This window comes from Brachyistius frenatus, unplaced genomic scaffold (assembly GCF_029030835.1).
Source record: "Brachyistius frenatus isolate BFR_SWC_R1_liver_20210118 unplaced genomic scaffold, ASM2903083v1 Contig_64, whole genome shotgun sequence".
NCBI lineage: Eukaryota > Metazoa > Chordata > Actinopteri > Embiotocidae > Brachyistius > Brachyistius frenatus.
In genome coordinates this window covers 740,996-751,943 of record NW_027210663.1, presented here as the reverse complement: position 1 = coordinate 751,943, position 10,948 = coordinate 740,996, and the positions used below count along the sequence as shown (strand labels likewise).

At 38.4% G+C, this 10,948-nt stretch overlaps 2 protein-coding genes across 2 annotated transcripts in view; both read right to left on the bottom strand.

Annotated features, from left to right (window-relative positions):
- Window positions 1–327: 327 nt before the first annotated feature.
- LOC138625688 (dynein regulatory complex subunit 4-like) lies at window positions 328–4,321 on the bottom strand. Its single transcript, XM_069706781.1, has 8 exons — window positions 4,293–4,321; window positions 4,105–4,179; window positions 2,712–2,909; window positions 2,014–2,220; window positions 1,860–1,914; window positions 525–611; window positions 418–430; window positions 328–340 (listed from the first exon to the last, which is right to left on the bottom strand). Exons 1-8 carry the CDS (start codon window positions 4,293–4,295, stop codon window positions 328–330), a joined length of 651 nt encoding a protein of 216 aa, XP_069562882.1. The 5' UTR covers window positions 4,296–4,321.
- Window positions 4,322–5,906: 1,585 nt separating this feature from the next.
- Window positions 5,907–10,948, bottom strand: part of piwil2 (piwi-like RNA-mediated gene silencing 2) — a 42,303-nt gene continuing 37,261 nt past the window's right edge. Inside the window, exons 20-25 of the mRNA XM_069706617.1 lie at window positions 10,832–10,920; window positions 10,393–10,498; window positions 9,946–10,199; window positions 8,758–8,865; window positions 7,880–8,045; window positions 5,907–6,098 (exon numbers count right to left, since the gene is read on the bottom strand). Coding sequence (XP_069562718.1) covers window positions 7,889–8,045; window positions 8,758–8,865; window positions 9,946–10,199; window positions 10,393–10,498; window positions 10,832–10,920 — 714 coding nt within the window. The 3' untranslated portion in view covers window positions 5,907–6,098; window positions 7,880–7,888. The remainder of the gene's footprint in view (window positions 6,099–7,879; window positions 8,046–8,757; window positions 8,866–9,945; window positions 10,200–10,392; window positions 10,499–10,831; window positions 10,921–10,948) is intronic.

The window sequence follows — 10,948 nt, the reverse complement described above, 5'->3', positions numbered from 1 at the left end:
TCTATCAACTTATTGTGTAGTTGGTGGAATTAACTGTTGTCTGAGTAATTGTAAAACTTGACATGGTCAAGTTTATTCTCTTTGGCACTGGAGGAAAGGTAATGGAGCCATTAAAAACACGGTGAAATGACACTAATTCTTATCTTCATGTAGTTCGGACTGACTGCTGTAGATGTTCCTGCCAACCTTTGAACACGGGTTAAAAATAAACCACAGATAAAGTAAATCACACCTTAATGTTTTTTAAAGCTGTTTGGTCTCCCTGTGTGAAGGCGAGTGCCACACAGAGTTTGAGCTGCTCCTTCTCCTGAATTTCTGTCAGGGCATCTATCTTCTTCTCCTGCACCATGACCTTCAGGGACCTTTTTTGCTGCATGCTCAGATAGGCCACGGACCGCTGCTTCTGCAGCTCCTTGCATTCCTGCTGAAGCTGCAGGACACACGAACCACACGTCATTCAGTGTTCATCAGCTGAGCAAGCGACTAAAGTTAAATCTTCAGACAAATGGATGACAGCAGTTTACCAGTTCGCATTTCGTCTCCAACTGGTTTTCCTTCAAATGCAGGTCGCGTCTCTCCTCCTGCGTACATGCAGCTCGCTTTCTGCTCTCCTGTTCAAGACTTCATTATAAGTTTACTGACTCTCACGCTATTAGGAAACAATCCACTTTTCTATCAAATGTTATCCCCACCTTCACTGTCATTTGAACAGGTGTGATTCTCTTTTGAATGTTAAAAATGTCTCAACAACAGCAGGTGCTGCAGATGAAATTTGAACCACAATTCTACATCCTCTATTCAATGTTTCCAAAGCACAGTTTGGATAAAAGTGTGTGGAATCTTCTGTATAACGTGTAGATGACGAAATTAAAGCCTTTGAGGAGAATTTAATCATGTTTGACTTTATGATGCCTGGGGATGGACTCAAACCAATATGAAAGATAAAAAAAAAAAAAATCAGGGAAAATCACACCTGTTTGCCTCACATGAAACACAATATCCGAAACCCAAAAATCTCACAAATTATATAAATGTTCAACATAAATTTGTACATGTCAAAAGTCAAACTATCTCAGTGATAATGGTGTAGAAGGTAGCTTGATGCTTTCTGCAGGCTGAAGTGAGTAGTAAACCTTCAAACTCTGAGCCGTGGCTTTTCTATGGGCGACCAGTTGTTGATTGCTGTCGGACGACTTTTGCTCCAAATCCCGCAGAGTTTCTTTATAGCGTTTGTTCTCCTGGACAGCTGCTGCCACACTATTTTTCATATGCATGCTCGATTTCTTGGCAAGTTCATTTTCTGCCTATCACATGAAAACAAAAAAATGACAACCTGTACTTCATTTAGTTTTATTAGCACTTTTCTTTTTGTGGAATTGCATTTTTTTTTCCTCTAACAAGGTGTATTTCTTGGCAGAACTAAGACAAATTAAGTTTTGCATCTTCCAGGTTCTTGGATTTGAAAATGTAAAAACTAAATAAGATATGGGTGGAATAGGCACATAAACTCATTTATTTATTTGCGGATAAATTAACCTCTCGTGTGACGGGTTTGTGTGATGTTTGCATCTTACCTCGTCTCTGAGTCTGTCAGTGTTTGCATTTCTTTTAGTGTACGCAGTTGTCGAAACTTTGTCACCCTCTGCTATTTCTGCTGCCTCGTATGCTTTCAGTCTCTCCTTGATTTCTTTGAACTCTGTTCTCAGTTTTGAATCGTGCTCGTCAAACACATTTTTCCTTCTTCTTTCATATTCTGCCTCAATTTCTATTCAAATGGCAACAGAGAGCAACCACAGTTCATGAGCAGGGTTTACGATAGCACTTGACTTCAACTAAGAAATGGACACAAGTTGATTTACCTGTATCTTTCTTGCTGTAGCTCTTTAATAGTTCAATTACTTCGTTCTGTTGTTTCTATTAAGGAAAAAAGTGATAGGTTTGTAGCACAGATTAATAGAAATAAAACAAGAGACAAATGGAGAACCAAAAGTGCGAACAATATTCTGGCCTCACCAGCTGGAGGTTCCTAATGTTGAGATGGCTCTGAAAACGTTGGTCTGTCTTAAGTGCCTGTAAACGCTGCATTTCCCCCTGAAGCTTGAGCTTTGACTTCAACTGCTCTCCTTTCATGTCTGAGGTTGTGGTGACAGCATTCGTCTTCACTTCACAGAGGTCATTGTGGTGTTCAGCATTCAGATGTCTCAGCTTCAGCTCGTGCTCCTGGAATCAATGATCAAATGTTGTGTTCTGCTGTAAAACTTGTACCCCTATTAAATGCCATATAATGTAAAAGTATTACATTAAAATCCATTCATGTTCCAAATGTTCTGTTCAAAGCAACGTCAAAAAGTGGAGGCAGAACTTCAGAACTCATTTGGACCCAAAACCACCTTTTCCTAAACCAAGTCACATGGTTTTCTGGGAATCTGTCACTTCAGTCTTCCAGAGCCAGCTTGAATTGTCACGAGTTAAATTGTTTTCGACAATATTTCTTTGAAATCTCAAAAAAGGTTTCTATATAAAACACAAAAAAACAATGACAATAAGCCGTTGAGTGGTTTTCCTGGACAAGTAGCTTTTGAGTTCAGGCGTCTTTGAGTGTGGTGATACAGGACCAGTCAGAAGGACGTTTAGTAAAGTCCTTCCATCATCGGAGCTGTAAAACTGAAATTAAATTGATTAATTCATGCATTACAACTATAAAAACTCACTTCAATTTCTGCTCTTCTTTGTTTCCCAGCCTCCTGTTTCAACCTGAGCTTTTCTCTCATCCTGTTCTTGGTCACCTCCAGGTTTTTCTTGGCGTAGTGGCAGAATCCATGGGCCTCGTGCATCTCACTTTTGTAGAGGTTCTTCTTCATCCGCACACTGTTCAGTTCCTCTTGGAGACGTAAAAGCTCCTCCCACAGCTGCAGGCAGAGGACATTTTTTGTGAGGTAAATAACAAAGGACAATTTTCCAGCAGCTATTGACTAGAATACACCAACTACAATGGCATGTTCATTTTTGCCTAATTTTTGATGAAATTCTGGAGTTAGATTTGGGATACTAGCATGAACTGAGTTGAAGTAAATAATGCCTGTTGACTTGGTTAATATGGTCCTACTTCAGTATGTGGTTCTACTTGAAAATTAACCTCTCGTGTGTGACATGTTTTTGTGGTGATCATTTAACACATTTCACCTCTCATTTCTGTCTCTCCAGTCTTCCAGAGCCAGCTGAAATTGTCACCAGTTAAATTGTTTAGAATATTGCGATGAAATCTAGAGAAAGGTTTCTATTTTGTTCATGTTAATGACCATAAATATCACCTGACATTAGTCAGCTAAACATAAAAACACAACAAAAAAAAGACAACAGGCCTTGAGTGGTTTTCCAGGACGACTGTAGAACTTTTCAGTTCAGATTGAAAAGTCTGAATAACTTTATTCTAATGGTGTTAGGAGGACACATGTTCATATCTGTTGTTATAGAAAATATAGGTTGGGTCCCTTAAAATATAAGAGAAGGAAACCCATTGAGTAAAATTCTGTTTTATTTAAAGAGTATGAGACCACATTTAATGCGTTCTGTTTCATTGTCCACAGTTAAGTCAGATTCACTGTAGATGAGTGGAAGCACTATACTTTTGACAGCTATTGTGATTTTTTAAAAAGGAAATGCATGAGCGCAAGCAGACTATCACATAACACTATAAGGACTGTCAAAATTAACTCCCTTTTAAGCGTGGGCGTTGGAAAAGTTGCATACGAATAAAGTCAATCTGTTAAATCATATGCTAAAGACCCAACCTGTAACCCGCATTGCCTATTGTGCGTTTATGTTGTCTGTTTGATTGACAGGCATAAAGACGAGTGCAGTCAGATTTCCGCTACCAGTGGGCGGGACATATGGTTTCCAATCAGATCGAGTCAGATCCACCGCTCGCTCCTCCCCCTCCCCCCCCAGCTCGTCCAAATATGGTCACTTCTGGCTCCAAACCGCTCCGAACAACCAAAATGGCGACGGCTAATGCCCGAACTCGAGTTTTTACAAACTGTCACCTCCTTCTGTCAGCTTCCAGTTCAACTACTTGTGTTAATGAAGTCCGCCATCATCTCTGACCTGGTCCTTCACCATCTCCTTTGTAGGGACGTCCTTTTTCTTCTCGCTTTTTCCTTTTGGTTTAGTCTTCGGTGGCTGGATAAAATAAATGCATTCAGAATCACAATCGAAACCTCCAAACGAGCCGTTTTTTCACTAATGCTCACACCGCTACTGTAATGAAGTGATTAATAAACAGATTTACTCACCATCTTGAAATATTACCGACAGAAAAATGTTGGCAGTGAAAATGTTGTTAAATTTAAACACCAGAATTCCTTCTGACTGCACTCAATCAAGATCCACTGTCATGGCAACCATGTCACATGACCTGCAGTTTATAGCCATAGATGAAAGCATGTTTATTTTTTTAATTGTCCGTCTGTCTACATTCAGTTCTTGTGAACGTGATAACTAATGGTTATTTTTTTTCTAATTAGGCACAAACTCAAGGATGAACTAATTATATCAGCATGAGTTTTTACTCTGATTGAATAGTCATAACTTCTTAATGAATCACCCTCTTAAGTAACTCAGATTTCTTCAGGTTTTCAACTTGAACTGATTATGTTTGGTGTCAAAGGTCACGATTATCTCCCATTTCTCCCATTCTTGTCAACAGGCTATCTCAGAAACGCCTAAATGGACTTTCTTCAAAATTTGGCACAAACATTCTCTTCAATTCGAGGTTAAACTGATAAGATTATGGTGACTAAAAGTCACTGTGACCTTACGTCCATCCTCTTGTTGTGAATGTAATATCTCAGGAGTGCCTGGAGGGAATTTCTTCAAATGTGGCACAAGCTTTTCCACTTGGGACATGAGGTTGAACTGATTCGTTTTTGGGGTGAACACGTTTGCCACAACGCCAGCATTCATGCGTTAATAATCACAGAATTATAGACAAATGTCCAATAGGATGAAATATAAATACACAATTTTGACTTGGTAGCTTCTCAGCAGCGACGCCAACATTTTAAGCATAGTCTATTGTTAGTCAGATTAATTGGACAAGCATGTGAACACAAGTATACCTTCAAAGTTTTCATTACAAATACTAGTCATTCTTATTATGTCTAATGGTAGATGAAACTAAAGGGCAGAAACTGGGGGCCAGAGTTACTTATAACTTTCAAAACACCCTTCTATAGATTTACCTGTTTCCCCACCATGCAGTGGAAGGGCAGGGAGGCCCCAAAACAGGACCCCATCGCCAGATACAACTTGCTGCAGGTGCAAAAAAAGGCTTTAAAAAAACAAAACAAAAAACTTTAGTGGTCATGATTGAATTTTTTTTAAACTTTTTTATTCATTGATTCATCTAATAATTTATTTATTACTTTCAATATTATTTTACTATTACTTGAATAATATAACAATTTAGCTACAATGAATATCAAAAGCTTTTCTCAATAACACTGCAATACTTTATTCAATCATCTCTTAAAAACAAACATAACTAGTAACAAAGTGTGCACTACGGGGCTTTATTCAGCAACAATAACTGGGTACTGCATTTTACTGTACAACATAAAAATCACTCCAAAATAAAATTTAAGCAAGAGCTTGTTCAAGGAAGAGACATAGTGCAATCAACATTTAGCTATCCAACAAAATGTTTTATGAAAATGTAAAATTTGAGTCACTTTCTGAAGGAATACCAACACTGGACACCCTCTGATTTAGATTCTAAAACTAAATCATATTACAGTAAAACTAGTGCAATTTGAGTAACATTTTTTACCCCAATAGGAATAACTAAAAGAAGCACACTCTAAATCAATTCTCAGTAACACACACACACACACACACGCCCCCCCCCCTCAAAAAAAAGAGAAAAAAAAACTTGTCTTGAAATGCATTGATCATATCATTGAAGCCTCGACCCAACACAATAGCAAGTGGTCTCATGTTAACTTGATGACAATGTTTAAGATCCTGTCAGAAAGTTCATCAGCCATCTGGGGTGTTCATGGATTTAATTCCTGTTGTGGATAAAGCTGCTTCGCCTAAACCTAAAAAAAATAAATTAAAAAGAAGGACACAAAGCACATTAGAATAATAATTATAGTGGCCAATTTTAAAATTAATCTCACTGTTCAAGAATCTTGAATGTCAATTCTGTGATGCTGGAGACTTATCTGCCAGTACACAGGGGAGGAATTTAGAGGAGAGGTTCGATAAGAACAGGGCGTGTTCTCCTAAAGTTTGTTAAAATGATTTTGACAATTTGTTTTACATTGTTTATGTCCTTTATGTCCACATGCTCTGCATCCTGAATTTGTGTATTAAAGTGCATCTTCCAAAATTATCATTATGCATAGTTTTAAAGATGTTACATATACACTCAACAACTCACTTCACTTTTTTTTTTTTAAATAAGTTTAAGTAAAAGGTTTATATCTCTTTCTTTTCCACCAGCTGAGAGGTGTTGCAGATCAAGATACTGATTAAACAGCACGATTATTGTAATGGTGTGCCTTGGACTGGTCACAACAAGAGGCCACTCTAATAGGTGCAGTTTTATCTTAATTTTTTTTTCATACAATATTAGGCACAATTTCAGATATGGCTACAGATTTGCAGTTTTTCTTGGGCTGGGTGTGAGAGAACCAGAAATTATTTGGTGTGATGACCATTTGTCTCATGCAGTGCGACACATTTCCTTCTAATAGAGTCGATCAGGTTGTTGATTGCGGCCTCTTCCATAGCTGTGTGAAGTGGCTGGATTTTGGCAGGAATTGGAACCCAATGTAGTACAAGCCAATCCAGAGCATCACAAACATGAAGAAATTTCCCCTCAGGGATTAATAAAGTGAAATAGAATAGAATAGAATGCAAGAACTGGGATGTTTTCAGCTTTCAGGAATTGTGTCATGCAGCAATATGTGGATGAATGGCATGACAATGGGCCTCAGGATCTCATATCGCTCTGCATTCAAATTGCCATCAGTAAAATCAGCTGTCTGGGAGGCTGGTCCCAGACGATCCTTGCAGGTGAAGACACCAGATGTGGTGGTACTGGGCTGGCGTGGTTACAAGTGGTCTGTGGTTGTGAGGAGAGTAGTATGTACTGCCAAATTCTCAGGAACTACATTAGAAAATGGCTTATGGTGGAGAAAATTTAATTTACAGGCAACAGCTTTAAAGGGCATTCCTTCAGTCAGCATGCCAATGGCACCCTCTCTCAAAACGTGACATCTGTAGCATTGTGTTGCCTGATAAAACTGCACATTTTAGTCCTTTTATTGTGACCACAAATTTTTGAACAAAATTTTAGAGAAATAAAACTTTTGTGTGAATAAAATGAGCTCTTTTCGATCGAGTTAACATCTAAACCCCGAAGTCTCAAAAGATTCTTATCATTTGTGTATTTAAAAAAAAAAATTCTTAGATATGGTTTGCAGGGCAACATATTGACATGTTTACTGAACAGAAATATTTTCCAGAAACCACAGATCAGAAACATGCAGCTCCAGTTACAGATACCCGTAGAAAAAAACACAAAACTACAAATGAGAGAAGACAAAGATTAATGACATGTAATAGTGGCATAAAAATGCAGAGTGAAAGAGAGGGGAAAGGTGCTCAGTGCATCATGGGAGGTGCTCTAGAAATGGTTAACTGGCTCTTGTATTTAACCAGCTAGAAGCTCTATGGTCCAGTCATACTACCTAATCAAGAAATGGTAATCTAATTTACATCGCATTTCATACCCTGGTACTTCTACACTGGATATGAATTTAAGAGCCAAACCAGAGAGTACAGAAGAAGAGTCAAGTAGAAAGCCATTTACCTGTGCAACTCAGAGGAAGAAGAGCTTGTCTGAGAGCTGGATGGCTGGCTCCGAGTGCAGGTACTGGCCGGACAGGAAAGCCAGTTTGTGAGCATACTTGCATGGTGCTGGAACACGAATGGTACCGGGCCAGTTCCAGTACAAATGGCACATCTTGAATGTCAGCCTGGCGTGAAACCAAATCGACTGTTACATGTGGTTTAGAACTGACCGAACATGAACATTAAAGCCTTTTTTTTTAAATGTTATTTTTTTTAACTACTTTGAAGACATTGTAAAAAATAATAATGGAATAACAGAATAATACTTTATTAAACAGTAGCCCTCAGTAAACACCAGTAGGGGGAGTGGTGTTTCACTTTTTCTTCCCCAGGATGCATTTTGTAATATTCAAAATATTCTGATCAAATAATCCTTGATCTACTAGTGACTGATCGTTCTCATGAATAAAGCAGTTTTTATTTTATTTTACAAATATAATGTAATGTAATCCAACAGCCCTGTAATGCTTCTATTTAAATAAAGTTTATGATAATCGGAATCACTGCCTCAGTCAATAAATTTAAATATTTCTTCAAGGAACCTCAATCAAATATACAGTCCTGCTGAAAAATATTCTCGTGTTTTGAAGGTGTTAATAAAATAAGGGTTAATCACTCTTACTTGTGCATTCAGACACCATTTTACCAGATAACATGTTATAAATGTGTGCCAATACGAATATAGAAGAGCATTCCTAGAAAAGAAAATATGTATTTTTATACATTATATTTTATAATAATATTATTTTGCAATTCTGACAATCTCTTAATTATAAGAAAATATATTAATGTAAGGCAGAATGATTATTAGCAGAAAAAGAACTGGGTTTTCAATACCTTTGCAAATGGTCTGGTGTGAGGTTTGCAGTGTTGTACAGAGAGATGTAGTGTGTAGGAAGTCCACAGCCTTGGCGAATGTGATGTGCCATCAGAAAGAAGTCCACCCTGAATGTGGGAAAATATAATCATTGAGAAATTATAAATAGCCAACAGCAGATCCAGTGGTTTCATCAGCAAAGTGCACATATCTACTCCTGCTGCCAGGAGATGGTGTTGCAGCCTTTTTGATGTGCACAGGTAAAATAAATAAATAAAATAAAATAAAAAAGAAGGTAAAAATCAGCTGCCCTTCATCCACTTTCCTGTGATGTCTGACTGGTCAAAGACCACAAGAAGACACTTCTCTCCCAGCGTCTTTGAGTAAGAAAGACGATATTTCTTTAAAGGCTGTATAATGTGTGATTTCTTGGACAGCAGAGGTTTGAAGACAATGTTCACATTTACAGAATTTCTTTTCAACTGAACTGATGGTGTAAGCCAATTAAAACAGAAAGCAGGTCATCTGTGGCTCAGACAGATAAGACACAACTCAACAAATGCAAACTTCTCTTTGACTTTAACAGGAAGCAATGGGTTTTCCATATGGAGCGCTTTATACTGCAGAGACCTGGCAAAAACAAACACTAGGTCACATCTCAAAAAAGATGATCCTCACTCACCTTTTACCAGCAGCTTAACGCCAGTTATCAATGTATTTTGTGGGCCTTCATTCTATGAAGACATTTCACTTTTTACCCCGAATTGTTGAGTTAAAAGGAACCAACACTGCATCTGTAATCATTTTCAAAGTTATAAAATCCTGCCTGCAGAACTAACTGACGTCTGATAATTTTCAAGATAAGTATTGGATGGTGGATTAATGGTTGGATAAAGTCAACTATTTACTCTAAACTTATGAAACTGATAATCTGACATTCCCACCCAATTCACTGCATATATTCCAGCTGTATTGAGGTGAGCAGAGCTGCGCATATCACTTCTCATTCTGGCTTTGTATTTGATACTCACTTATTTTTGGCCCTTTCAATAGAGCACTATCAAGGTCCCCCTAGAAAGACTGTTTATAAAAAAGAGCAGTGTCATCTGTGAAGTTTTTCAACCTCATTGCATCGTCCCCTGCACAGTGCAGCTGTTCAGAACTTTTGTCTTAAGAACTAGTTCTGAGAACCCGAACCTGAGACTGACCATTTTTTCTGAGTGAGGGTGTGATCCAGAACAGTTCCAGGCATAGGGGTGCCAAAGCTGTTTGCAGTACTGGAATAGAGAGTGGTGTTGATGCGCTTTTGGACCACAATGAAGACCAGCCGGGGCTCATAGCCGGGGAAAGTCTCAAAGCACTTGATCAACTGTGGGATCTCATACTCCTCTACCATCTTCAGCTGGCCGTCTGACACACCATCCCGATACACCACAATCTTCTCTGGCAAGTTGTGGTTCACCTGTGCAGAAGAACATACATGAGCGTCATGTCAGGCAATATGTGATTTTTAGATACAAACTACATTAAGACAATGAACTTATTCAAGAGTCGGATCAAATGTCATCTGTGATTGGTAAGTGAGTTAGCTGTGGTTTAGAAAGGGGGGACTGAATCAGAAGAAATGTATGTGATGCCTGTTGGTAGAGCTGTACCTCGTAGTACTTCTGCAGTGCAGCTAGTAAGCAGACTCTGAAGCCACTGATCAGTTCCTCATTGGGTGTCTGGAAAGTTACCCTTGAGTACCAGCGGGTCAATGAGCTGGAGAGGAAAACAATAAATGCATTGCTGAGATATTATCACTAATAACATATGTTTTAACAATGCAAGAGAAAATGCTAAAAGTGAGGTTATCCTCTCATTCCAAACATGTTTTGCATTGATATACAAACTGACTAAGTTTAGTTTAAGGATATTGTAATGGTTTATCTACAGTCACAACCTTACAGCCTGCAGGTTCAATTATGCAAGAAGTGTATAAAAACTGTGTGCAGAGGCCAGTATGTGAAAGTTAGCAGGCAGTGACTGAAATCACAACTGTAACTTTGTGTTGCACATCAATTCAGGAACTGAACCAAAAAGAGAAAAGTTTACCTGTTCACACTTGCGACAAACCCCATGACTGACTGATGCTTCTTGCTGGGGTCGTGGTGGACATCAACTCCAACTACCATCAAGCGTTTCTATTCAAGTGAGAGAGGTTAATCATTT

Bases quoted from the DNA above. Each gene is read 5' to 3' on its own strand.
- LOC138625688 (XM_069706781.1), bottom strand. The intron at 2,910-4,104 runs GTCAGAGATGAT...CTCTGCCTGCAG, and splicing joins AGGAGATGGTGAAGGACCAG to CTGTGGGAGGAGCTTTTACG. The intron at 2,221-2,711 runs GTGAGTTTTTAT...CATTGATTCCAG, and splicing joins AAAGAAGAGCAGAAATTGAA to GAGCACGAGCTGAAGCTGAG.